Source organism: Crotalus tigris, unplaced genomic scaffold (genome assembly GCF_016545835.1).
Source record: "Crotalus tigris isolate CLP2741 ecotype Arizona unplaced genomic scaffold, ASM1654583v1 scf7180000017551.9496454, whole genome shotgun sequence".
In the NCBI taxonomy this organism is placed as follows: domain Eukaryota; kingdom Metazoa; phylum Chordata; class Lepidosauria; order Squamata; family Viperidae; genus Crotalus; species Crotalus tigris.
The window spans coordinates 4,659,221-4,687,112 of record NW_024096469.1 but is presented as its reverse complement, the minus strand read 5'-3'; the positions used below and the strand labels follow the sequence as shown (position 1 = coordinate 4,687,112).

General features: G+C 42.2%; 4 protein-coding genes across 12 annotated transcripts in view; 2 read left to right on the top strand and 2 right to left on the bottom strand.

Moving 5' to 3' along the window:
- The first annotated feature begins 1,941 nt into the window (after positions 1 to 1,941).
- On the top strand, positions 1,942 to 9,939 carry RAC3 (Rac family small GTPase 3). The gene is made up of 6 exons (XM_039344456.1): positions 1,942 to 2,202; positions 5,503 to 5,574; positions 6,677 to 6,794; positions 7,379 to 7,441; positions 7,746 to 7,905; positions 9,043 to 9,939. Exons 1-6 carry the CDS (start codon positions 2,168 to 2,170, stop codon positions 9,171 to 9,173), a joined length of 579 nt encoding a protein of 192 aa, XP_039200390.1. The 5' UTR covers positions 1,942 to 2,167; the 3' UTR covers positions 9,174 to 9,939.
- A 78-nt stretch (positions 9,940 to 10,017) lies between these two features.
- DCXR (dicarbonyl and L-xylulose reductase) lies at positions 10,018 to 15,229 on the bottom strand. The gene is made up of 8 exons (XM_039344423.1): positions 14,795 to 15,229; positions 14,597 to 14,694; positions 12,701 to 12,855; positions 11,942 to 11,984; positions 11,631 to 11,730; positions 11,475 to 11,539; positions 10,897 to 11,014; positions 10,018 to 10,263 (listed from the first exon to the last, which is right to left on the bottom strand). Exons 1-8 carry the CDS (start codon positions 14,841 to 14,843, stop codon positions 10,160 to 10,162), a joined length of 732 nt encoding a protein of 243 aa, XP_039200357.1. The 5' UTR covers positions 14,844 to 15,229; the 3' UTR covers positions 10,018 to 10,159.
- Positions 15,230 to 15,423: 194 nt separating this feature from the next.
- Positions 15,424 to 27,450, bottom strand: RFNG (RFNG O-fucosylpeptide 3-beta-N-acetylglucosaminyltransferase). Of its 8 annotated transcripts, none has more exons than XM_039344360.1 (10): positions 27,399 to 27,450; positions 26,352 to 26,493; positions 24,945 to 25,626; positions 22,588 to 22,636; positions 21,752 to 21,854; positions 21,308 to 21,461; positions 17,934 to 18,019; positions 17,680 to 17,845; positions 16,477 to 16,562; positions 15,424 to 16,339 (listed from the first exon to the last, which is right to left on the bottom strand). In XM_039344360.1, exons 3-10 carry the CDS (start codon positions 25,425 to 25,427, stop codon positions 16,273 to 16,275), a joined length of 1,194 nt encoding a protein of 397 aa, XP_039200294.1. In that variant the 5' UTR covers positions 25,428 to 25,626; positions 26,352 to 26,493; positions 27,399 to 27,450; the 3' UTR covers positions 15,424 to 16,272. The 8 variants fall into 8 exon arrangements, with proteins under 8 accessions (XP_039200294.1, XP_039200284.1, XP_039200330.1 ...); XM_039344350.1 differs by lacking the exon at positions 27,399 to 27,450 and adding an exon at positions 27,221 to 27,392; XM_039344396.1 differs by lacking the exon at positions 27,399 to 27,450 and adding an exon at positions 27,221 to 27,392 and having other exon boundaries at positions 21,308 to 21,383.
- GPS1 (G protein pathway suppressor 1) overlaps positions 27,394 to 27,892 on the top strand; it is a 17,190-nt gene continuing 16,691 nt past the window's right edge. Inside the window, exon 1 of one of the 2 annotated variants that reach the window (XM_039344307.1) lies at positions 27,394 to 27,523. In XM_039344307.1, the coding sequence (XP_039200241.1) occupies positions 27,491 to 27,523 (33 nt within the window). In that variant the 5' untranslated portion in view covers positions 27,394 to 27,490. The remainder of the gene's footprint in view (positions 27,524 to 27,892) is intronic. The other variant, XM_039344303.1, reaches the window with a different exon arrangement.

Genomic DNA, 27,892 nt, shown 5'->3' with positions numbered 1-27,892 from the left:
GTTTGCCAACTGCTCATCTGAGATTCTTTTACTTTGAATGCTTCTCCAAATGGAGCTTTTAACTCTATTGGTAGACCCCCTAAAGGCTTCAGATCACTGTTAGATACAATCAGAAGCCAAACCTGCCTATATGGACCATCCTCACATAGCCAAAAGCAATAGACCAATTGCCAGAAGCTGTTCAACTTGGCAAACTAAGAAGTACATATACAGGAATTATCTAGAAAAACTGATAGCTACAACTAGAGCTTTACTTTGTAAAATGAGATGAGATGCTGGCCAAATAACTTCCCATTCCTTTCACACAAGAACTCCATCTAAAGTAGGTCACTTAAATAACTCTCAGGGAACTATGGTTGTTGACCATAGGACAGAATTAACTCTTTGCTAACTGCATTTAAGAGAATAGCTGCATTTAAGAGAATAGAATAAAGCTGGAAGGGACCTTGGAGGTATTTTAGTCCAGCCCCCCCCCCTCAAGCAGGAGAACTTATACCATTTCAGACAAGTAATTGTCCAGTCTCTTCTTAAAAACCTCCAGTGATGGAGTGCTCGCGATTTTTGAAGGCAAGCTGTTCCATTGGTTAATTGTCCTCACTATTAGGAACTTTCTCCTTAATCCCAGGTTGCTTCTTTCTTTGATCAGTTTCCAACCATTGTTTCTTGTCCTGCCCTCTAGTTCTTTGGAGAATAAGTTGACCTCCTCTTCTTTGTGGCAGCCCCTCAGATACTGGAATACTGCTATCATGTCACCAGTTTCTTCTTTTCTTTAGACTAGCCAAACCCAAGTCCTGCAGCCCATCTTCAAAGAGCAGAAAACAGGAAAAAAAAAATTTGGGGACTCCAGGTATCTTGGACTAGTACATCTCATTCAGCCAAAACAAGGATATCGACTAGAGCAGTGTTTCTCAACCTTGACAATTTTAAGGCATGTGGACTTCAACTCCCAGAATTCCACAGCCAGCATTGTTGGCTGTGGAATTCTGGGAGTTGAAGTCCACATGCCTTAAAATTGTCAAGGTTGAGAAACACTGGACTAGAGGAATCCAGAAAGTCAAAATGGGGAGCACAGCAGTGAGATTGAAGCCCTGCCTCTTTTCATAGGTTTGTAACACACATTAAAGGGAGTGGGGCTTCAATTATATTGGACCCCCCCAAATGCCTCTATCAAAATATGGGTTTTTTTTCCTTTTTTGTATTATTCATATTCTTTTTCATTTATGAACGAGTTTATTATTTTGGAAGGGTTTCTTTGCTTTTTTTTAATTGCCCAGAGTCTTCAGTGCATAAAGAAGCATACAAATCAATAAGCAAACCACCACAGAATAGTGTTTTTCTGGGATCTCAGCCAGGGGGTTGCAATAGCAATGCAAATAACTCGAGGCACGGAACAAAATGGGCCGGTACTGACACCGGACCGGGTTGCTGCCGCCTGCCAGGTCGGACTCCGCCCAAATTCTGGCCTTAACTGCCTCACCCTCAGTAAGGCACATTTATGACAGGCAGAAAGGGTTATGTTTTTTAACTAATCAAAACCGTAAATCCACGCGCCCCGAATAAAGACCATTGAAAGCCTCCAAACGCATTAATAAATATCCGAGGACTGGATTGAAAAAGCTTCCCTGCTGAATCCTACAAGCCGGTCTTAGTAATGGTAAGAAAGCCGTCTCGCCCCGGGGAAAAAGGCGCTAGCCCGCCGACTCAGGCAGCGAGCAGCCGCCGGCTTCCAATCCTTCCCCCCCCCCCCCCCGATTACAAAGGGCCGCCGGCCCGTTTCCAGCGCTCAGCCCCCGGCGAGGGGCCAGCACGCGCGCCAGTTGCTAAGATACTGCCTGGGCTGCTCCCAAAATCAGCCCCTTGAGAAGCTGGGAGAGACGCCGGGATCCCGGTGGGGGCGGGAGCGGAAGCAGGGTGTGTGTTGCTGTCCGCGGCCGCCTCCTTTCGCGCGGCTGCTCTGGAGAGCGAAGGGTGGCAGGGAGGGGCCCCCGGACTCCCGCTCTGCCTCCGTCCCTCCTCCTCCTCCTCCTTCCGCGGCCCCGCCCTGCTACGGGTCTCTCTCGCTCACTGCGGCTGCGGGCGGCATCCATCGCCAAGGAAGGAAAAGCGCTGAGCCTGGTGCCGCCGCCGCCGCCTTCGTCCCTCCCAGCCCACCGCACTCCCGGGGCAGATGCAGGCCATCAAGTGTGTGGTCGTGGGAGACGGGTGAGCGCCAGCGGGGACGGGGCGGGGGGAGCAACGCTTGGCACTCGGCCCAAGCGGCAGCCCATGTGCTTGCGTGCCCGCTGGGCAAGTAAGGGTGGGGCCGGCCTCTGCGAGGAAGCGGGGATGCTGCCGCCTCTTTACCTGAGGAGGTGTGGGGGGGGGAGGTCGCGTTCATCCTTCCCTTCGGGTCGGAAGTGAGCACGAGGTCGGGAGCCAGCGGGGAGGTGAGATGGAGCTGGAAGCGTAGAGCACACGCCCATCCATCTCCCGGTAGGCGCCCGGGCGCCCTTCTCCACCTATTGTCACAGAAGCCGCCCCTTTCTGAAGTCTTTGCCTTGCTGGTGACTGACTGCTCTTTCTCCATTCTTCTGGTGCTCAGCTCTGCCACCCCTCCCCCTCCTGCTGCAGTCTCAAGGGAGGTTTCCTCCCCCCATCTGTTTTCCTGGTCCCTCTTAGCCTGCCATGTGGTTTGGTAAGGCTGCTTTCTCAAGCAGCAGCTGCTTGATCCTAGCCCTTCACCCTGTTTTGTGGCCAGGAAGCAGTTGAAGCCTTGTCCCCAAAAACTTCTGTCATTGTACCGACAAGTGTAGATGCATCTTTGAGTGGATTGATGATTCGGGATGCTTGTCCACCTTGCTCCCAGAATGATGGGAAAAGAAAGCCAATTCAAAACCAGAGGACCAGGATTAGCAGATTCCATCCAGTGGCCAACCCCAGGGAGTCCAAGTTCTGGCTCTCTTACTTTCTGTGACCCCCTAACAGTGGGAGAAAGGTGGGAGGGTCAACTGTACCACAAGGGGAAAGGTGGGTGAAAAGGGCTTACTAGGATGACATGGGTAATTAGTAGAGAATAGAGCTTTCAACAAGACTGTTGCATACAGAAGATGGTGGGGGCATCTTGAAGCATTAAAAGTATTTTTTTTAAAAAAAGGGGGCGGTTGGGGATAATTCTGTGAAGTCCCCTTCTGTAATATTTACAAAATACAGCAGATTAGTCTGTAGAGTACTGGAATGTTGGACTTGAAGCATTCTGGATTCCTGTACCCAGAGACCATCCTTCTACTAGGCAGAATGAAGCAGCTACTTTGCAGCATTGTGAAAGGGCAGCAAATCATATCTTAATTTAGTATTGTGCTTTCCTGTAAGGGCAGGGGAGGGACTTGTGGAAGTTTCCACCTGTGGTTCCAGAATAATTTGAACAGATTTTGGACTGTGGCTGTACAGCATAACTTTGCAACATGTGTTGGGAGGGAGAGGGAATTGCCAGGTGCTGCTGTGTTTTGAGCTTTAGATCCTTGCTGATTAGGCTTTAGGGTAGTCACTGCCATGATTCATGAATCATGCTAAGCAATGATCTACTTAATCATGGTTTGTTGTTGGATTGTGCTGTTAGTGGTTGGATGGTGCATAATCAAATTATTTATTTGGTAAGCCATTGATTATTACAGATCATCATGTCTGGATCATATAATACATTAAGTGAAAGCCAAGCAGTAACAGGTAAGCCTCACTGCTGTGTCTCTGCGTAGTGGAATTATGTACCGTGGGCTTATTTCTGAGAAAGAAAAAACAGCTTTAGATTTTTGCTGTTAGGATGCATTAAATAATAAAGTTGTTAAGTTATCATCAGAGTTCAGTATCTATCTATCCATCTGATTTGTGGCAGGCACCTGTCCTCACTGCCCATTAGTTCAGATACACTGTCCCAATACGAAATTACCTAAGTTGTTTCATTCAAAAGTTCAAGAGTGTTCATAGAGCTCCCTCCTCCCATTTTTCATCACTGCAACCTATCCTAAGTTGGACCATCAGAAAGGCTGAGCGCCAAAGAATTGAGGCCTTTGAACTATGGTGCTGGAGAAGACTCCTGCGAGTCCCTTGGATTGCAAGGTGTTCAAACCGGTCAGTCCTAGAAGAGATCAACCCCGACTGTTCTTTAGAAGGCCAGATCCTGAAGTTGAAACTCAAATACTTTGGCCACCTAATGAGAAGGAAGAACTCACTGGAGAAGGGCCTAATGCTGGGAAAGATTGAGGGCAATAGAAGAAAAGGACGACAGAGATGGCTGGATGGAGTCACTGAAGCAGTAGGCGTGAGCTTAAATGGACTCCAGAAGATGGTAGAGGACAGGAAGGCCTGGAGGAACATTGTCCATGGAGTGGCGATGGGTTGGACACAACTTTGCAACTAACAACAACAACCTACCCCATGGGATAGGTTGGGCTGAGAGAGATTACCTGGCCCAAGGGAGCTTTTGTGACTGGGCCAGGTGGGCTTGAACTAGGGTCATCCCCATGCCAAACTACTGCCCTAACCACTGCATTGCACTTGAATTTAGCATATGAGAATATATGGACATAATTTTGAATACTCGGACACACTCTATAAGTGTCACACAATTAATGAAGGAAAGTTCTCTAAATTATAATTCAGATCCTTAATCTCAAAAACACATCCCTGGTTCAAAATCAGAAGTGAGAGCCAAATTATGCATTATTTGACTCCCTCTTCCTGTTACATTTTGGTTTGCTAAAAATGGTGCTGATCTCAAGATAGTCTGTAGAAACAGCATTAATTGCTGGGGGAACAGGGAGCATTGAAAGATAAATAGCAGGGAGTAATATGTTTGCCATATTACATATTTCAAAGGCATCCTAAGAAATATGGTGCTCCAGCACCGTTTCCCTGCCAAATAGCACTCTTATGTGCCAGCATGTCGCTGACATTATCTTTGGGCCAAAAGTATGGATTTCTAGTCTACCAATTTAATTATTGGCTTTTCCAGGACATAGTAAGAAGAGCTCTTGAGCTTGCAGAAGATAAGGTTACTAGGTCATCTACAATATAAGGTGAAATAAAGTCAACATTAAGATGTTCTTGGGTTAATAATTCAAAATTTGAATGTGTTAACATTTTATTCCTCTAATTTTTGATCTGATTGTGCCCTGGTAATTTAAATAATAGTTTTTATGAGTACATTGGAAGAATCTCTGCAAAATATACTTTATCATCCATTACAAAAAAATGATTTGAAAAACATATATATTATAGCAATATCTTTAACTGTCCTAGAGTTTTGGAAAGGAATCAGTAGTAAAGTATACCACATTCAGACTATCTGATGACAAACAATAATAACGATGATATGTAGGTGTGCTTTCCATGTATGGGATGCAAAGAAACCTGAGTTAGTAACTTGAGGTTTAGGGCTATAGAACATATCTGTTTTTCCTCCAAACTCTTGGATTTATCATCTTACTGTACTTATCTAGCCTAATGTTTCTCCTTTCATGTTTTCAGGGCTGTGGGAAAGACCTGTCTGTTGATCAGTTATACGACAAATGCCTTCCCTGGAGAATACATCCCCACTGTGTGAGTATTGTGGGAGAAAACTTTGGTTTCAGGAGATAAGATAAATGCAAAAGCACAGTGATTTGAACTGTTCTCATATTAGGATTAGGAGATGCTGGGTATTAGAAGAATTTGATACACCAAGGGGTCCTTCAAGCGTGACCAAGTTCTATACAGAGAAATAGTACACTCAGTCATGCATGAAGAGTTTTAGTGTGGGACTTAACTAACCATGTACATCCACCAAGAAGTCAAGATTAGCCACTATTCCATTGCATAAAGTGTCCTTGGGTAATCACTGCAGAAGATGAGGTGTTTGAGTATTTTACATTATTTTGTGTATGAGCATATACAATGTGGAAATATGATGTGACAGAGCTCATGCTGGCAAAAGTAATTCCCAGGTTTGCCCTCAAACATAGTTTCACAAAATAAATGTTTACAAGTTCCATTCTATGTTCTTGCTTTAGCTGCTTTCATTGCTAGAAGGCAGAGAGAAAAGGATCTTTTCAAGGCGTATCTCCATGTATATGTTGTTATATAACCTATTGGTATGTAATATACAGATTAACTAATGTTGAGCACATTGTCACTTTAAGACACTGTTTTTCTGCAGTTAGTTGAAAGTTGTCTTTTCACAGAGAATTTAATGTACCATTGTATTACACAGCACTATCTAATCCTGTGGCCAAGTTGTTTTTAAAATTTACCAGAGGTCCAACATTAGGTTTTCTGCTCACTGGTTCTGGTTTTCTATTTGTTCCACAGCGGGACTGCTGTTAATGGTCAATTACTGTCTCTTAAGGTTTTTTTTTTTTAAAAGCCCATATAGTGCTAGCTTACTATAAAAGAACAGAAGTACAAAAGGCATTCAGAAAACAGCATCTTGTAAGCGGCTTACATAATACAGAAGAGAAAACCATGTTTTTAACTAGACCTCAATCTTTAATTGCTTATTGTTTGTACATAGAAATTGTGCTGAGTTTAATTAGCAAAAGTAATAAAAGAGATATTTATTAAAGTAGAACATAGAGACTTTTACTAATTGAGAAAAGAGAATTTGAGCTATCTTGAGTATGTATTCATCTGACTAAACTATTGCTGACAAGACCTTTTGCCCTAGATTTGATAACTATTCTGCCAATGTCATGGTAGATGGAAAGCCCGTAAATCTGGGCCTTTGGGACACAGCAGGACAAGAAGACTATGACCGGTTGCGACCTCTTTCCTATCCCCAGACGGTAAGTAAGGGGCTGCCACAAGGAAAAGGGGGTCAGCCTATTCTCCAAAGCACCTTAGGGCAGGATAAGAAGCAATGGATAGAAATTAATCAAGGAGAGAAGCAACTGAGAATTAAGGAGAAATTTCTTGGCAATTAGGACCAATTAATCAGTGGAACAATTTGCCTTAGAAAATGTGGGTGCTCCAGCACTGGAGATTTTTAAGAAGAGATTGAACAACCATTTTTTTGAAATGGTATAGGGTTTCCTTCTTCAGCAGGGGGTTGGACTAGAAGACCTCCAAGGTCTCTTCCAACCTGTTGTTCTGTTCAGTGCTGAACTGGAGTTTAGGTCGCAATAGGCTCTATTTCTGCAAACTACACTAAATCCATTCCATATTTCATAAGAACCGGACATGAGTAATATCAGTTCCAGCCAATTAACTATCAAGATGACCTGATATGTCAGTTTTATAAAACCTTGAATTTAGAGTTTCTATGAACTGATGTTGGGTGGGTGGGAAATCCAAGATTTGATGTGATTTGAAAGAAAAAGTTTGCAACTTTGGCTATTTCACATGAACACTGTTGCTCATATCCTTACAGGATGTTTTTCTCATCTGCTTCTCACTGGTGAGCCCCGCATCCTTTGAAAATGTCCGAGCCAAGGTAATATTCTTTCACATTGAACATTATTTTCTTAAGGAGGGGACAGTTGCTTACATTCTTGCTATTGATTAATAAAGGATATTTTACTCTTAGTTGATGGCAACAAAGGATGCCTCCAATAGAAATGTAACACAAAGGAATTTGATACGGAACACGATCCATCCTCCCCCTTTCTAAGGATAATCAGGTTTTGGTCAGCTAAAATGCAAGAAACAATTATTTGATCCTGAAACCATTATCTGCTACTCCGTCTATTTCTTACATTAGTTTATCAGATTAATTGACGAGTCTGTCTTACTTGCAGTGGTACCCAGAAGTTCGACATCATTGCCCCAACACACCAATCATTTTGGTGGGCACCAAACTGGATCTGAGAGATGACAAGGACACCATAGAACGACTACGCGATAAGAAATTGGCTCCCATTACCTATCCCCAAGGTCTGGCCATGGCCAGGGAAATTGGTGAGTCTTAGAAACCGAGCTGAGAGCAGGAGTGAGTGATGCAGCTCCCTTTTTTTGCAGCTTCCAGAGCTCCCTCCCTTGATGGCACGTTTGCTAAAAAGTGGCAGCTGAATTCCCATTCTGTTGCGTTAGAAAACACAATTGTAGTTCAGTTGCCCCAACTTAAACTGTGAAGAATCTCTTATCACTCTTTTCCTAAACAGGGAAAGATGTTATCCTCCACTTTCCTTTCTATTAGATCAGAGGTTCCCAACCTTTTGGGCACCAGGGACCAGTTCCGTGGAGAGAGGTTTTTCCGCGGACTGAAGCGTGTGGTTTTGTGTGCTGCCTGCATCTCATGGATGGGCTTTGTTTGTGCGGCCTGGTTGCTGGCATGCCGCGACCCGGTACTGGTCCACGGACTGGGGGTTGGGGACCCCTGTGTTAGATTAAGTAGCATCTTTTCTTTTAAAAATGAATCGTGGCGATATTGATCAAAAGGAGAGAGGAAAACTGGTGCAAGCTTTCAAGATTCAATCACTCATCTTCCAATAAGTGGAAGGAACAAAGGGGGTGAGGAAAACAACATAGGGGGTGAGGAAGTGATGTTCAGAACAGTCTGTTTCCAAATATAGGACATCCTGAGAAATTCCAAATTCATCTCTGATTTCAGGCCACACTGATTCAGCAATTCTAGAGGGGATCTGGCAGTTTTTAGGGAGTAAACCGCAAACCATTTCCTATTCTGAAAGAGAGAGTTCCAGAAAACTGCCAGATCACCTCCCAGCACAGCTGGAGCACTACGGTCTAGAGCAATGGTTCTCAACCTTTTTATACGGCGACCCCGGTCATAAGGACGCGCCGCGCATGTGCGGTGCCACCTCCATGTGGGCGCGCATGCACGGTGCCGCCAGTTGAAAAAAAAAGGTGGATCGTGTTTGGCGACCCCCGTAAAATGGTCGTTCGACCCCAAATGGGGTCGTGACCCACAGGTTGAGAACCGCTGGTCTAGAGAGAGAATAGAATGTTTAAGGGATCCCTGCTGTTTTCCTTGTCATACCTTTTTAAAAATGAAATAATAAAAAGCTCCATACTCTGATGAAGTCTCCAGAAAGAAAAAAGCATAGTTCCCCACTCATTTATGCCCTCTTCCTACAGGTTCAGTGAAGTACTTAGAATGCTCTGCCCTTACCCAGAGAGGCCTCAAGACTGTCTTTGATGAAGCCATCCGTGCTGTGCTCTGTCCTCCACCTGTGAAGAAGCCTGGCAAGAAATGCACTGTGTTCTAGAGCATTCCTGAGTTCCACGTGTTATGGATGACTCCTCTAGGGTCTGAGGAGGAAGAGTTTGTCGGGTGTTCCCACAAGGGGATGGCGGGGTCCCTCATCATGTGTGAAGTCAGTGTTTTTTAAATGTCTCTTTAATTTAACGTGTTGATGTAAAAGGGCCGCATGGGAAAAAAAAGGAGCTCGGTGCTATCCCACCCCCAGGGTGGAGCCATGCAACAAACACACTCTCCATGGCTCTCTGCTAGGACATAATTCATGAATGAAAGGAACAGCCCTTTCTTACTACTTTTCTTGGTGCTAGAGCCTTGTGGTGGGAATATATAATGAACCCCAGGTGCGGCAGGAAAGACAAATGAGACACAGGTTGAAGAACAAGCCATTTGTGCTTTACGAAGTGGGACACTAGCTAAGCCAATGGTCAGGACCACTCTTGTGCTGTTCAAAGCTACCACTGCCTTTCAGGCCATTAGCCTGTTGGCTGTTCCTGAGTGGTTTGACTAATCATCAAACTCCCCTAAAGTTGGGGAAGAGGGAGGTCTCTTTACCTTGTCCAGCCTCTGCAGAAGAGGGCCACCTGGAAGGAACCTTTCCATAAGACGTGTGAAAGATGTCAAGCGACTCCTTCCTTTTGACAGGAATGATGGGCTGGGGGTTGGGTTAGAGAGAGCTTTGAGGGATTTGGATGGAGATGGGTCCAATTTTTAATCATCGTGTAGTGATGAGCTGAACACCTTATTTTATACAATAAACATTTATCCATAAGTAAGTAGTGTTTTAGAGTCATCAGCTGAAGGAAGGTCATTTCATCATCCCTCTTCCTATTAACTGCATTAAAGAAGATAAATTCTTTCTACTACTTTATTGATTTATTGGTATATCATATTGTTCCATTTCATGATCCTTCAGTATTTTGAAAAAGACTAAATCAGATAAATCATGAAGAATTTGGGCTATTCATCCCAAACGAATTTACCCAACAAGGTATTCTAGCTGGAGAGGAATCCTCCATCAATGGGTAGTGTGGCACCAGTGGTCATGTTGCTTTGGTCACTCAATAAGAACAGGATACCGTTTACCACCTCATCCACTTCTGTAAAAATAGATACATGAATGATGGCTGAAAGCGATCGTGAAGGCAATCAAATCAATAGAATTATTTAAGTCTTTCACAAACAGGAAGGAATTTCCTATTCCTAAAACCAAATGATACTACCTACTCTTATCTTATCCAGTCAGAAATAGCCAACCCTGGTGGCTTTTTCTAGTAATTAAATTCATAAATTCCTTTTCACAGGAACAGATGAAAATTTTTGTTGTTGTTAAATTGTCTGTAATTGGTGTGATGCTGATAACAGAGAGAATTGAGATGATAAGGTACCAGAGATAAATCTCCAATTGGAAAAAACAATCATCTTGTTCCAAGGAAAACACTTCATTAACTTTATCTAGGTAAAATGGCTTAAGGCTTGCTATGTAAGGAACAGGGAAAGCTCTTCTCCAGAAATGTAATCTATTTCAGTTTCACTATCAGAGGTAGAACAGTTGGGAGACTATAGGCCTTGATCAGAAGCTTGTACATTCCAGATGAACAGGCTCTTTAAAGCAGCCATAGCACTGGTGCATGTTTCTCAGTTATTGCTAACCACTTTGCCTCTGGAATGTTTTTAGGTCTACAGAGACCCTCTCTTGTCCTCTGACACAGGATGTTTGTGTTCCAAATTACCTGCAAATTTTCCCAATGGAATACGGCTAAGCATAGGTCCAGATTTCTGGGGATCACTCCAATTTTGGCGTCCCATATTTGTCATGACAACTGTGGGGTTCACACAATTTACCCGAATCTTGAAAAGTGAAGAAAGGCAATAATGAATGCATGGTTAGACTAAGCAGCCAGCAGACACCTTCTCGGTCTTTAAGGAAGATGTGGTCTAGAACTGCTGATGGTCTAGAATTCTTATTAATATTGGTAATCTAGAATTATCATCATCCCTCATCAGGCCATGTTGGCCAAGGCCAAATGGGAGTTGGAATTCAGCAACATTTGAAGGGTCACACATTCAATCCAGCCTTTTGAGGTTACTCTTAAGGTTTTTCACTATGAAAACAGCTAACATTTTAATCAACTGGCTCTCTTGGTGAAATATCTCACTCAGTCGTACTGAACCTTTCTTCAAAGAAAGGCTCACATTTTTTGCAGGTTTGGTTTATATTAAGCTCTACAGAGTCACCTAATGACAAAATGTTTTATTTTTGTTTGCTGTTTGCTTGACCTTATCTTGCTCTTCAGACAGAGGTGCTTACCTTATGGGGGCCTAATTCTAGAGCCATTGACTTTGTCAGCATATCCAAGGCACTCTTGGTTGCACCTGCAGGCAAACAGAAAAAAATAAGTATAATAAGTTCCCATTTCTTCGTCTTCTCTTTGCTTTTGCTTTACTTTCCAGCAGTGATACTCACTATAGACAGTGTGATTTAACATAGCCCGTTGGGAAGCCTGGCTTGAAACATTGACAATAACTCCAGGTGCTCCTCTGGCAATCAGTTTCTGGGCAAAAATCTGTGACAACACAGAATTTATCATTTGCATTTTAATGATATCCAGGGCATCGGTATTAAATCTGAAGAGGGTTACCCAAGCAGTGAGGTGGAGATTTATTTCTGAGTAAATGCACTTAGACCATAATAATATTCCATTTGTTAAGGGAAGTTTTTGACTAGCTGCTTCTACAGTCCTACATGGTCCTTCCAATATCATGCAGATTTCTCACCTGGGAGACTTGCAGCACAGCCCGAAGATTGACATTGAAAGATCTATATGAAGGGAAAGTCAGATTAAATACACCAAGAAAAGCCAATTGCAACGAAGTGGGAAATTGCTAGAAGCCCAAAGTGCAGGGATTGCATACTAAACCCCAAGTCGTCTTCCCTATCCCATCTTTAGTATCAGGAAACAAAAGTTGCTAAATCAAACAAAAAAGGTTGCTAAATCGGGTTGCTAAAACAAACGAGTCTGCACTTTTTTCATTGAGGACAAGGAAAACATTTGCAAACTAAAGCAAATTAACATCAGAAGCTTGGTTTTTATTCCAGAAGAACATTTTATTATATTTACCGTTTAAAATGGAATGGAAAAGACCGCTAATGTTGAAAATCAGAACCTACACCAGTGGTTTCTAAAAACAAATTCTCACATCTCCCTTTATTGTAGGTCCTATTTTCTTTAAATTTATGTGTGTGTGTGTGTGTGTGTGTGTGAAGTGTTTTTTATGATGCACTTGGTCGGCCCAAATATGGGAAGAAGAATCTCAGAAGGGTATAGCTGGCTGATGAGAGCTAAGGAGCTCGAAATAGCTATACCAGCTTCCTTTTAACTCTTTGTTAGCAATCTCTTTCTTTCTGTCTCTCCCTCTCTCTCTGTTGTCTCTGTCTGTCTCTCTCTCTCTCTCTCTCTCTCTCTCTCTCTCTCTCTCTCTCTGGCCTGGATTATTTCTTTGTTTGTTTGCTTGCCACCCCCTCGCCTCCATTACCTGTCAAAGGCCTCCTTAGTCACCTCTAGGAATGGCTGCAAAACTGCCACAGCAGCATTATTCACTAACAGATCAATATCTTCTACTGTGCTTAATGCAGCCTCTGTAGCTTCCCAGTCTGCGAGATCAACGCATAATGTCTGGATGCCTGGACACTGAGGACAGAAGTAACATTAAGGAAGACGGGAATTGAAGCTGTTTGCAAAGTAGGCGATTTAGGACTGCTAGTTTTCAAGTGAATTTTCTCCCAAAGTATACAAAATAAACTTTACCAGGACAGAATACTGATTTCAAACAAAGAGCCATGGATATGTAGTTCATTAAATTTGAACTGCAAGGATATTTTCACACAATGTTCCAATTTTTTTTTGATATTCAAGAGTATTTTGGAGAGCTGCAATTCTAATTACATTCTTCTATATCCTGCAATAATTGCCTATAATAAAAAAGATGCCCTTGAAACATGTTTTACGCTATGTGAAGAATGTCCCAAGAATGGCAGAGTTCAGTTGGTACAAAGTACAACTTCCCTTTTCATGGCAATTTTGTGAGAAATTTTGTTGTCACTCTACTCCCCCCCCCAAGACTTTTAAACCTTGAATACTACATAGAGAAAATTATGAGAAATGTAGTAAATAGCTTATTTTTAAATTAGTGCTGTTCTGGGGACATAGAGAGCAAGCGGCTATCTGATAGTGGTAGCTTTTGAATGACACTTCTAGCAGGCCAGGCACAAGATTTTAACCTATAAAACCCAGGCATTTCCAGATTAGGTCAAATCATTTTACTCCAGATGTGTCCAGATGCAGAAAACAAGGTGGAAGTTAATTTGCTCTTTTGTCTTTCAGTACAGCCTGAAGTACAGCCTGAAGGTTAGAGCAGCTGGTAAAAAATTCCTCAAACAGAAACAGTAGGTGAAATGGGGACATCCCTGAAAGCTTTTCTGTGACCTGCAGATTTTGTCTTAAAAAGTATTTCAAATGTTTGGGTAAAGGAAAGGGAGCAATAATCTATAAAAATGGCTAGGATCAGTCAATAATCTGCTCCAATTTTAACTGGAATTCTTTTATTTCTTCAGCAGCTAGTGGCACTGGATACTCTGATTAATTGGTTACCTGAGGCATCATAAACATGTAGTTGAAAGACCGGGTGGAAGGTCTGCTTTTGCAATGGTTAAAATCACAACCATGCACTTGGCACAACTGTGAGTGATGAAATGTAATAGTATCTGCTTAGGAGTTACAGTTACCCATGATCTGACCATTCTTTTGCAGATCTGCTTCTAAATAGTTGAGATCTGGTGTGTATAGGGATTTTTCAGGCATGTATAGGAACACACATCTGGCATGTATAAGGACTTTTTGAGGTTGGGCTAATAAGATGTAACTGGAGTGTAGCTCCACTCACAGACATGAACAAATTTGAAGTAATAAGGGCCCTACAGAATGAAATTCAAGGTTTATCTAGAACAGCAATTTTCAAAGTATGGTCTTCTCTTTCAAGGGGATGACAGTAGTTTATAAATAAGTATTTTAACATTTCTCAGTTTTAATTTCTAATATACTACACATAAACAATGATATAACCCACACAAATGAAAGCTTTTTGGGGTCCTCAATCACTTCTAAAAATGTAAAAAGGTCCCCAGGCTAAAATCTTTGAGAACTGATCTAGTTCAACATGCAGAGACCCCAGCGGGAAAGCTGTCTCATATTGCTGTTTCCGAAGCAAAGCCATCCTTCCTCTGAGCTATTGGCAACCACTCAGGCATGACTCTCCAGGAAGAGAGGATTTCCTTTAGGCTAGAGAAAAAGTGAGGACCGAGCCACGCAGAAGCCAAAGGAGATCCACAACTAGGCACCCAGGCTGAGCAGGTGGGAGCCACGCTGCCTCTACCTCTTTTTGCATGCTCTCGAGATCTGCCTGGGTCCGGCTCACCGCCACCACCTGAGCCCCGGCGTGGCTCAGCCGTACCGCCACAGCCCTGCCGATCCCTGCGAAGGGGAGCACAACGTTGTTGCACGCCACTAATACGGCGGGGCTCGTCCCCGAAGCGCCAGTGTTGCTCCAGCGGCGCGGCCCCGGGGACAGTACCTTTGCCTGCACCCGTCACCAGAGCGCGGCGGCCTGAGAAGCGCTCCATCCTCCGCGGCAGCTGAACCTCCAACCGGTGTTGGAGGCGGCGCCCGAAGGGGCTTGCACAAGGGGGAAGGCGAGGCAAGACGAGGCCCTCCCTCCGCCGCTGCTGATTTCGCTCCTCTCTTAAACTCTCCCCGTTCCCGGGTGTCGTATTTGCAGTCCCGTCTGAGGACTCGCCCCATCCCCGTTACGGATCTATCGGCAGCGCCCAACCCCGGTTTCTGGTGTCCCTTTGGGATACCGGGTATAAAACCGCACCCGGGCGACCGCTCCTTTGTCCGAAAGGGAGGTTCCTGGTTCCTTGCGTCGCCATGTTTTTCTCCTGTGGACGGTGGAGAAATCACATTCATGTATTTGTGGTGTGGCTTCCTACGACAAATCGGAGCCACGCAAGGGTTCCCGGCGCACAACAATGGGGTAGATTCAGTGATAGACTTGCCATATTAATGGCTTATTTTTATATCACACTTATATTTCTTTTTGGTATAGATACCTAGTGTTTCTTCATCTCATTCTCTAATGCAAAATTCTGTGCTTTTGATGAATGCTGTTATATTTACAAGAAGGATTCTGTACAATAGTAGTGACTCAGAAATATCTTTTATTAAGTCAGTCGTGGAACCAGTGGAAAACCCTAAAAAAAAACTCATGATCCATCCTTTTAGGATGTTAGCTAATAGTCATTTTCTCAAAGATCCCATCTACTGGGTGTTGGGTATATCACATCAGGAAGTCTAGGTGCAATATAATATGTAAGATTCATACGATGGTCCAGCCAACAGAAATATCTGTTTCAATACCTTGAAACAATTAGTGGTTAGAAAATATTGAAGACCAATCAGTTGGGATTTGACTGTAACAGTGGAGAACTTCCAAAAAGGTAAGAATGAAAGCCAATTTTAAAGGGCCATGAAGGCAAGAGGTTCTGTTAATGTATAGAGCAGAGAAGTTGCTAGGGATTGGCTTGTCTCATATTCACTGTAAGAGATGACACTGCTAACACTTCTACTGTGGTTCCACAGGAATATAATTAGTAAAGCAGAATTAACAAAAATACTTTCTTGATTATACTACCTTCCCAAATAAGAACATTTGTCTTAACAACAAAAAAGCTATGCTTTGCTCCAAACAATTACAATAATAAATGACTACTTAACAGCCATATTACTACAGTGCCAGACTGCAGCTTTACATTGAAATTATACTAATACAATGCAGGAAGGGTTATGGCTTAGCAAAGATATATTTAAGACTCCAATAGAAACATTGCAGATATTATTTATAATGTGCCCCAGACCAAAGTTCTCAAGTATTATTTTGAAGAACGGCTGGTTTATTTGGGATTTTCTTTGTCTTTCTTCTTCCTCCGAAATACAGCTCTGGCTATTCATTTAAAGAAAACTATGTAAGAGATTCACAGGAAAGGGAAGATATCATTTCACTATTACAGTAGGGCACCACAGAGTTTCAGGGTAGAGGAGGCAGTGGACAGATTTGAACCTGCAAAGAGTAAGGCAAGAAGTTAGAGTCTAATCCAGCAAATATATTATCCACCTATTTTCAGTTTTCACGTCTGAATTTCTTAACCAAACAAGTAGGATAGGGGATTTAAGACATTTAGAACATTAGGTACACACCGAGTTGGATCTTGTTGTATACTGAATACTTCACCCACACTGACAACATTGCGTTTATTCTCAGGGCCACCATAACTCAAGGTAACCTAGAAAAAACACACGCAGCCCACATATTCAAAATTGCACTTGTTAGAAGTTAATTAATTTTTTAAAAATATTTGGAACACATTCAAATCCTAAAATTGGTTTCTCCAGTTAGTAGAATTAGTTACCAGGGATTGGAAATATATTACAGTCTCTCTAGGATTAGAGCCAATTGAACCATCTTAGATGGAGGAGGGGAAATGAACAAAATTCCACAATTGCTGCTATCAGGTTAAACAATCCTTAAACTGTTATAAGAAAAAAATATTTTTAATCTCCTTATCATAGCCATCTTTTTACTTAGGAGAAGAAATCAAATATTTGCTTTTTTATCTGGATGTGAAAGTAAGGCCAACATAATCAGGAAGAGTTTTTAAAATTCAAGTAATCCTTGTTTAGTGAACATTTGGTACTGGCAACTTGGTTATTAAGTGGCTAGTAAGTAAAATTGCTACCATGCTTATGTCCCTTTCCTTTCCTTTCCTGCCCTTGCCATTGCCAGTACAGACCTGTGAAGGTAATAAATTTGAGGATTGGTTGCAAAAATATTTTTTCATCACTCCTGTAACTTGAACAGTTGCTAAACAAGGACTACAGAGTATTCATAAAGTTGACAAAAGTTCCCTGGAATCCCAGAAGTATAGTGTTTATCTACTTCCTGCATTTTTCTTTTGCTTTAAATATTGCTACATCCTATTTATTCTTTCCCCCTTCATGGATCATTGCCTTGTCATGTACTCTTTCACTTCCCTATTTTCCACACATAGTATACAAATAAGTACAAATTGAACACTGACATTTAACTTCATTTCCAATTGTTTTATGCATAACTTCAGAACCTAGTCTTTGCCTCAACAATAACTTAAGAGCAAGAAACTTATTATTTATGTTTACTTAGAAAATGCCCATTGTTTCTTCTTGTTCTTCCCGTCACCATGACAGAAATTCACAAAAGGCTTTTGTATTTTGTTTGTACTACACCAGTACTGTCACAGATGACAAACTTGCAGCATATTCTCAGTTAGAAACTCCCATGAAACAGACACTTTTAAGGAGGGAAGATGAGGTGGGGGGGGCAAGACGCATCTGCTTAGTAGTTTAGAGGAGAGTTGTCCTTACTTGTCTGAGTACAGCCCTACCACGCAGCTGCTGTAGGTTTTCCAGATGAGAGTGAAATAAAGGGCTGTGTAACAGTTTCACTTCCAAGAGCCCCTCAATGATGTAGCCAATGGTGCAATCATCAGGGAGGCGAATTCTCTCTGCAGTGCTGATGAAGCTCCCAAGGCTACCAAAATAAAAAAAGTCAAGGAATGAATCTCTCCTCAGTTCTCTTTGGGTCACAGGAGGGGAGCAGGTGTTCCAAGGACACATACCTAGCCCATGGGCTCATCTTGAGGGCCAGGCCTCTGCTGATGCAAAATCCAGCACCACCTGTGGCAAACCAGAATTTTGTAGTGGTCTAGCAAAATAAACAGAGACTTGTTAGAATGACTTTGAACATTCCTTTTGTGATCAACTAGACCAATGGTGGCGAACCTATGGCACACGTGCCACAGGTGGCACGCAGAGCCCTCCCTCTGGGCACGCGTGCCGTCGCCCCAGTCCTAGGCCTTCAGCTAAGTTTTATAAAACCTTTTCACTTTTGGCTTCCGCCGCCATGTGCAAAAAAAAAAGGTTCAATCAATCAATCAATTTCAACTTCTCGCGGGGAAAAAAGATCTGGCAAAGTTAGAATTGATTGATTGAACTTTTTAGTCCCACCCAGTCTGCCGTTACCACCGCAGCCACGCCCACCCAATGGGCCACGCCCACCCGGCACCTGACAATACATAAGTGGGTTTTGGGTTGCAGTTTGGGCACTCGGTCTCTAAAAGGTTCGCCATCACTGAACTAGACATTGGCAATTCCATTAGACCAGGGGTAGGCAACCTTGGCTCTTTTATGACTCGTGGACTCCCAGAATTCCTGAGCCAGCCATGCTGAGGGGAAAGGAAGGGGTTTCCAAGCTGAGCCATGCTGGCTCAGGAATTCCGGAAGTCCACAAGTCACAAAAGAGCCAAGGTTGCCTACCCCTGGTAGAAAGCCGCAGAAAATTGTTGGAGCTTCAGGAAACCAATCTTAAATCAAACTTGAATTTGAAGAAACACACCAGCTGTGGATTTTCTTTGTGTGTAACTAATTCTTCATATAGCTTCAATGAAATTGATTCAATCAGATTTAATGGAAGCAAACATATATAGGATTTTAATCATGCTATTTTTCCATGGCTGTAGAACAGAATAATCACTACAATTAATTACAGAGAAGCAGGCAATTGTAAGTAGAGGAATGAAATCACAACTGTAGCTATAAAATTCAAAGTTGAATTTTGTAATTTGTTTTAAAATGTGAAAATCTGCACATTTATTTCACATTAAGAAGCTTAGATGTTTTAATTTCAAAAATATTTTTTTTCTTGTGCTCTGTGTTCTGAAGTGTTGGGTATTTACAAATATATGTTGCCTATAAGTTGCATAATTGCCTAATTACTAAAAGATCTAATTACTTCCACACTATGCTCTTTACTGTAGGATACAAACAGAAAAGATTAGAGTTGCCCAAACATGACAGCATCATCTGAATTTTCCCTACAATAACAGCAAAATATGATATATGTTTCTATGCAACAAACTAAGCTGTGTTTTTCTAAGGCAAACTTGTAGAGAAAGTTTTCAGTTTTATAAGCCTGCTATGACTGACAGTGAAGGATGGAAAAGATGGCATTTAATGTAAGCCAAAAAAACTGAACTGACTGCCTCTAGTGATTTTCTGGTGTTTCTGCTGGATATCACTCTTCTTCCATCAGTTTACTCATTTTGGCCTACAAGACATACAGGTAGTCTTCACCTAATAACCCTAAATTGGACAGGCAGCTCCCCCTAAGTGGGAAATCACATGACCATGATTTTGCTTTCTGGCTGGAGGCAAGACTAATCAGTTTCTCACTTTGGGCTTTTGTTTGCCTCCAAATCATTCCCCCAGTGCTTACCTCTATTTTGTACAAATCAAAAGCAATGTGATCACACTGGCAGTCTGGGGCTGGAAGCCTCAGGTGCACTATGGAAAGAGCTTACACTACTCTCTTGAAACCTCTTCCTCTCCAATCTCTCTGCTCTGGGGGAGGGGAAGGGGGGGGGGAAAGCAAGCAATTTTTGTAGGCAATCTCTTTTTTGCCTTTCCCACTGCCAGTGCAATTCCATTGTTTTCAATGTGCAGTAGAGCAAACTACTTGCTCTCTTAAAATCCATCTCCAATCTGGGGGGGATGCAAAGAAGAAAAAAGGAAGCAATTTCTGCAGGCAATCTCTCCTCTGTCACTGCCTTCCCTCCTGTTTTGGAGAGTGGAGAAGGGATTTAGAGTACTGTAAGCTCTTTGTGTAGCATGCCTGCACTTGTCATCCCTGGGTTGCTGCACAATTCTATTGCTTTCTATATGTAGAGAAGTTTCTCTCTTGCAATCTGTTTCTTTCCAATCTCCATACTGAAGGGTGGGAAAAATCACACATTGGGCACAAGATAAGTACTGATTATAATAGCAATCACATGATTGAGGTTGTAAATTGGGTGAAAATTATTTTTCAGTACCGTTGTAAATTTGAATGGTCACTGAAGACATGGTTGACAAGCGAGGACAATCTGTAATCAGCTTTTGAATGGCATATTGAGAGTTGCAGTTGCAAAGTGGGTGAAATGGGAAATTCTTCAAAACTTAAGGTACCCACTTTGTTCCTAAAAAATCCCAAATGATGCCAAAAGAACCAGCTGAAATTTGCTGGTTCTGGGAGTTTTAAGAAGGGATGCCTTTGTTAGTACCTTTTAAACTTCTGCCTAAAGTACTGCTATCAACTGCTTCTGAATAAGGGCAACTCCAATGGAAAGATCATAAATACAGTTATTCTGAACTTATTAAGCACCTATGTCAGTGATGGCGAACCTTTTAGAGATTGAGTGCCCAAACTGCAACCCAAAACCCACTTATGTATTGTCGGGTGCCGGGTGGGTGTGGCCCATTGGATGGGCGTGGCTGTGGTGGTAAAGGCAGACTGTGTGGGACTAAAAAGTTCAATCAACCAATTCCAACTTTGTGAGATTTTTTTTTCCCCGCGAGAAGTTGAAATTGATTGATTGATTGATTGAACCTTTTTATTTTTGCACACGGCGGCGGCGGCCTAAAGCGAAAAGGTTTTATAAAACCCAGCTGAAGGCCTAGGACTGGGGCGACAGCGTGTGTGCCCACAGAGAGGGCTCTGCGTGCCACCTGTGGCACGCATGCCATAGGTTCACCACCACGGACCTATGTCATAAACAAAGTCCTGTTATGGACTGATAAACTGGAAGGATAGATTCCAATTCTACACCTTGCTTCTGAAGGCTGCAACCTTTTATATTATTCACAAACAGGTTATACTATATGGAGGGAGAGAGCAGTAAATTAAAGTCCGGGGGGGGGGGCACTGCTACTGACAAGGAAATCTATCAGCTGCCAATTCAGTACAACAAAGGAAGCAATGGTAGTCCGAAATAACAACATCTACAAAAATCAACCTCAACCCATGCCTCTTAGGGAAGTGTTGCCTGCACCCATGCTGGTGGGCTAGAAAAATAACAAAGCAGGATGAGGAATTCCAGATGAAAGTAAACATGCAAGACTGTACAAGAATCTGCTTTTTTTCACTTCATGAAAACCAACAGTAAAAGAAACTGCTCACTGATCCATCATTCCGGAGATGGTCTGCTGCTTCAATTGGATGGTCCAGACTGGGTCTTCCTATATATATATCTTGGCTGTGTGAGAAAGCAGATAAAAGACTCAGGAGGCTCTTCAAATTCACATAGTTGTCATCGTCTACATGACAAAACCACCTGCGGAAAATTCAGAAAAGAAGATTGCAGTGGAGGTCATAGCAAAAATATAACAAAGCTCTCTTTGGAGAGACCTCATCTTTCAAATCTATGCATTATTAACAATGCAAATTACATAGGGAGTAGGGAGAGAACAAATGGTGAAAATCTTTTCAACTACCTAAAATTAGATCAAACCCAGCACTCTCCTATATTATCTACTGATCAAAAGAACGGCAAATGAAGATTAATTGATGAAGCCCAAGGAGCACTGAAAATAACTTATTAATGAAACAGTGATTTCCACTTACTTTTGTCCAGACTCTAGAAATTTATCATATTCCACTGACATCTTACAGCAGAGAGCTTGGCGGGTATGAACAGCTGAGCAATTGGTATTAATTATATGATCCCCTACAAAATAAAAATGATTGCAAAGGGAGAAGCTATGTAGTTTCTGATAGCAAATATAATTGTATTCATATATGAAGAAGAGACCTGAATTGTTAGATTACATTTATTGTTCTACACCACTTGGAGGCGCCTTAGGTGAGATGGGCTGCTATACAAATTTGATTAATAAATAAATAAGCATCCAGTGCTAGCTGTGAAGGATCTAGAATACGAAATGGAAAAAGCAAATGGGCAAGCATGATAGTTTTACTTAACGCTTCTGAAGTTTTCCCCAGGAATGTAAGAAATTTATTGTAACCTTTAATAGTGTCATATGGTAGTATTTTTGCAATTCCATGTTCCACAACTATTTATATTAAATTGCTCTCATTCATATCTGCAAGCGCTATTTATCATTACTGCTTTTGGAACATTAATAGTCTGAAGTAATTCTAAAGTATTAGCATCAATGCAAAATTCTCAATGGAGGCAAACAGGAAGCATTTCAAAAACAAAATAATCTTTTTGTACCCAGAAATGGAAATAACATCATAAACGGCACTATCTGTTTTCAATCCTTTACTTCTCAGGACGGGAACTGATTCCTGCATTCCTCAAGACAATGACTGAGCTGAGGATCTTCTTTCTGCAAAGCATATGGTCTATATAATTCCTTCTCTAAAAAGATAGTGGCTTGTAAGAGTGATTTGTATCTTATTCTAAATATAAATCTGGAAAGTGAGTAACAATTTACCTGCTCTAAGATGCAGCTCACGATCTTCCCCGTCTGTGAATACAAACGTCTATAGGATACAAATCAAGAATTATTCATCTCCTGAAGATTTCAGAGTAATGTTACTATTAATTTCAGTCAGAATGTTATATATTGGTTTCCTACAGCCTCAGCAAAATGGTTTGCACGGCCTGTTTTCTGGCGTGCTGCTGCCGGTCCACAGCCCCAGGGGTTGGGGACCCCTGTGAGAGGCAGAAAGGAAACCAAATATATTGTCTAATATGGTACAAGAAGCAGTCACGTAATTCTTATTTTCAACTCAGCAAAAATCCGAACCAATGACAGGTCAAGGGTTTCATAGCTAGTTTGCTCTAGTGGTTAAGGCATCAGACTAGAAACTGGGAGACTTGTGAATCTAATCCTTTCTTGGGGATGAAAGCCAGCTGGGTGACCTTGGATCAGTTACATTGTTTCAGCCCAACTCACCTCGCAGGGTTGTTTTTGTGGGGAGAATAGGAGGAAAGAGAATTAGGAATGTTCGTCACCTTGAGTTATTTATAAAAATAATAAAGATGGGATAAAAATATTCTCAATTGAATTATTGTATAACTACCCTAAATAGCCAATTATGATCTACCTTCATGTAGAAGAATATGTCAGAATTGGCACGCATGCATGCAGAACTGATCTGATGCATGGTAAATCTGCATTTATTGCTTCATTAGGAACAAGGGATGGGGCTAGCTTGAGTAGCCCTTGGTTTCTGCAATGTATTATTTGGTCATGCCAGGAATTCCCTGTTATGGATGGCTCCTAGAACTCTAGTGCAGGGCTTTTCAACCATTTCACGGATTGTACCGCTTTTAGGACATGACAATATCCGAGTACCAAGTGCTTAGCAAGGTGTCAAAAACTTGATGACTAAAAAAAAAAAGGGGGGGGATTTTGGATTTAGATTGATTTGTTGTTATAGAAATGGCTAGTTTATACTATTATGGAAAAGTAGAAAGTTGAGGTTCGATGTTAATGCTTCATTCTACTGCAAAAGAGGAAGTCAAAAGTCAATGCCTTTTCTTTTCTTTTTCCCTTCTCCCCTTCACTTCTCTTTCGCTTATTCCTCCCCACTGTGTCTTATTTGCTTTTGTATTTTTGTATTTTATTCTAAATCTAATAAAATGTTACAAACCGTAAAAAAGGGAAAAAGTACCAGTTTTATTCCTTTTATATCCTCTCTTCTGTCTCCCTTTTATATCCTCTCCTCTCTTCCCCCTTTTATATCTTTTTCTCTAGCCCCTCCTTTTATATCCTCTCTTCTCTCTCCCCCTTTTATATCATCCTCTCCCTCTCCTTTTATATTCTCTCCTCTTTCCCCCTCCTTTTATATCCTCTTCTCTCCCTCCTTTTATATCCTCTCCTCTCTCCCCTTTATATCCTCTCCTCTTTTCCCCTCCTTCTTTTATATCCTCTCCTCTTTCCCCTTATATCCTCTCTTCTCCCTTTTATATACTCTCCTCTTTTCCCCCTTCTTTTATATCTCTCCTCTTCCCCCCTTATATCCTCTTCTCCCTCCTTTTATATCCTCTCCGCCCTCCTTTTATATCCTTTCCTCTCCCTTTTATATCCTCTCCTCTTTCCCCCCCCTTTTATATCCTCTTCTCTCCCACTCCTTTTATATCCTCTCCTCTCTTCCCCCTCCTTTTTATATCCTCTCCTCTTTCCCCCCCTTTTATATCCTCCTCTCCCCTCCCTCCTTTTCACTTCTGGGTGTGCTGGAAGTGCCAATCAGCTGGAGCTATGTGCCCCAATCCTGGGCTCTCAGGAGAGCCCCGGCAACACTGCTGTTCCAGCTGAATCTCCACCCAAAGACTGTGTGCATCTGCCAGCCACCCCCTAGGCCACTGGAAGCGTAAATCAGCTGTAGCCACGCACGCCAATTCTGAGCTCAGCAGAACCCCAGCAACACTGCAGCTCCAGCTGATTCTCCCTCAGGCCTGTCGGTGCTGCCACTGCTTCAGCTCATCCACTTTTACACTTTTTTTTTACACTTTTTTTTTACAGTGCTTTTCAACCCGTGGTATGTGTACCACCTTCCAGGTGCCTAAGTATCACCAGTGGTACACGTACCACAGGCTGAAAAGCCCTGCTCTAGTGAAAGGAGGAGAAGTATAAGTATGGTAAAATTATCATTTTTACTTTAATTGGAGGTAAATTACAACTATTGTGCTATCATTAAAAAAAAGAAAATCATTTGTTTCCAACATTATTTTCAACCTTTGAAACATGCTTTAACATGCACATTTATATATAAACTGTTAATAATAAATATCACTAACAAAATAATATATTAAATTAATATGTTAAATTAATAGTGTTCTTACCTGACCTTTGGCCTGAGATATCCATGTTTGCAAGAGCAAGTTTAGCCTTGTTTTATGATATTTCCTTGTAGTTTTCACAGCAATAAAAATATCTTTCAATTCCAACTTTTCCTTAGCAGAGACTTCAGCAGATTTCATATGTATCACATTGTGTGGCCTTTTATTTATCTTTCCATTAGCTTTCAGATGGGATCCACCAATGTCTGTGACATAATGATTCCATTTTTCTAGTATATTCTCTTTAGTTAAGGGCACTATATTGTCAACCTCAGCATCCAAAGGATTGGGGGAATTGAACTCCACCTGCTGAAGTGGGGTTTCATCCTTGTTGGAAGCATTAAAAACAAGTGATGGACGTGGCTGAGGATAGATCTTAAATCTCCAGCTGGATTGAAATTTGGGAATTAGCAAAAGAAGAACTGTGCAAGTGATTACAGAGAACAGGAAGCATATCTTAGTGAGCCTAATGCAAGAAAAGCTCATTCTTCAGCCCCTAAGGGCATTTGCCATCTTGTAAAACTGGGATATCACTTCCCAGTGATGATGAAGCCTTTGAAATGAAGCTCAATTGTGTAGTTGTGGGACTTTTATAGCTATACAGTATCATCTTTGTGATATTCAATCATTAGGAGTTGATTTCTTTCTATACCTGGGTCTGGATTTGTTATTCTGGATTTGTCACCTGTTACGTGAAAGAGAGAGAGAAAAGGAAACCTGAATGTTTTAAGTAACCATGAGATAAGAATCAAAGTGCCTTAAAATCACCAAAGAGATGGTTAATATGGACTCACATGTGAATATATGAAACTGCTTTATACAGAATCATAATTGCTCTCCCTGTTCCAGTATTACTGGAACTGACAGCAGTTCCCAGGCCTTTTCAATTATCTGCTAATGTTTTGGTTAGAACTTTAGTGTGTGGGATACTGATGAAACTCTGCTATTACAAAAGAAAAACTGGACATTATGCAAAAAAAAAGTGTTTTAGAGCTTTATGTTCATTATTAATGAAAATGATTTTAAATAACATTTAGGAAACATGCTGAAAGTGAAATATAATTGAAAAAGAATATTGTTACCCTGTGAGTTTCTGTCACTTGTTCTACTGATTTAAGCTTACTTAACAAGGAGTCTACAATATATAATTATTGTATATAATCTATATATACAATCTACAGTATATTTAATTTAGTAGAAACTCCCTCCCCCAAACTAAGAAGATAAACTTAACTGCATTTTTTGTATGATTAGGCTTATTTTGGGGGAAATAAGTGAAACCAAATTAATAATTGAAATTAGATGGTTTATTCAAGAGAAGAAAAAACAAAAACTCACATAAATGATATACTGTTAGACCACATAGCATTAGTGGGTGTTGTTGAATTAAAGCAATGGATAATATATTACCTTTTTTCCTAACACCCAATTTTTCTTCCTGAGGCTCCCCCTTTTCTCTCTTGTTGACGTTTTCTCTTTTTCCCATCCAGCAGACTTCCAGAGAAAACAGATCAACCTTGCATAACTCTGTGAATCAAGTCTTTGCAGACTGCTTTTGAAAATAAGGCCAAAGAATGCAAGAAATTAAGGCAAGAACCACATTGGCCACCACCCCTGCTTTATATTAGAGGGGTTGTGAAACACATTGTAGAATTGCAGTCCATTCTGCACAGAATCAGATGCATTAAATCAATTGTGCTTAGGAAACCCTAACAGGGCAAACAAGTGAAATTTACAGATTTGCTTTTTAAGCACACTGATGCCTTGGTAAAGAAATCATTCCAGTAAATAAACAAAAAGTACAACATATATTCCGAGCAATGTTTGTACTTTTTTCGGAAAACGACAACTGCTCCGTCCCAAAGGAGGAGTAGGATATGATTGCTACAGGTTGCTACGCGCTATATAATCTTTGGACAATTCACGCAAAAATAAAATAAAATTCAACGAGTAAGAATTTATTCTTAAAGTAAATTTAGGATTGCGGCCTCAAGACCATTTTTAGGTCAACTGTCATTTCAAGCAGAAACAGTTTAAAGCCGACACATTTAGAAACAACTCCTAGGGATCGTCGGGGCTTTTTCTGCAGGACAACCTTCCGTGCGAGGCCTCTCTGGAGACCAGGTGTCCCAAACTGGCGGCCTCGACTCCTCACCATGGCAACAAGCACACACACCTTGACACTCCCCCCCCCTCCTCTTCTCCCCCCTCCCGTGAGAACGCTACGGGAATTCTAGCCCTCCCGCCGCCGGGCAGAGCGAGGGTTCCTGGGCACCTACCGGCAGGGCGGCTCCGCTCCCGCTCGCGGCGGAAGAAGCCGGGGCGGGCGCTTGGCTCTCGTCGCGCTCGCTGGCCCAGGCTTCGAGCCCTCGCCGGGCCGAATCAAGAGGATCCCGGGGTAGAGGGCGGTCGGGGAGGAAACAGACAAGGGGGTTACGGTCCCTTTAAGGGCTTTACCTGTCGCCGGCTTGACCCGCTTGCGTAAGTGATCCGGACGTGGAAGTGGGAGGGGAGGACGTGACCCGGAGGTGCATGGTGCGAGGGTCAATATGCCGCTACCCGTCCAAGTCTTCAATTTACAGGTATCGAGGAAGTTTTGAGGGGTCGGTTGGGGGGTTTGATCGCAGGGCGTGTCTCGTGGTGGCTCGCTGCGTGATTAACGGCGGTGGCGGGAAGGAGCCTGTTTTGGGGGCGGCTGATGAGCAGCTCCGCCGGTGGATCAGCCCATGTGTTATACTCGGAAGCTCCCCGGGCTGCCTCCTTGAGGAGGGGAGGCGACGGAGGCACGCGGGAGGCAGGGGCGGCCTCGAGCGAAGACAGATCCGTTACCCGAAGTGCGAGAGGTTGGCCGTGACACCCGCCAGATGGAGAGGCCCCGCCGCCTGGTGCGCTTGGCTCTGCGGCTCCTCTCCCCTTTAAGACCTGCACCTCCCTCCCTTCTTTGCTGTTCC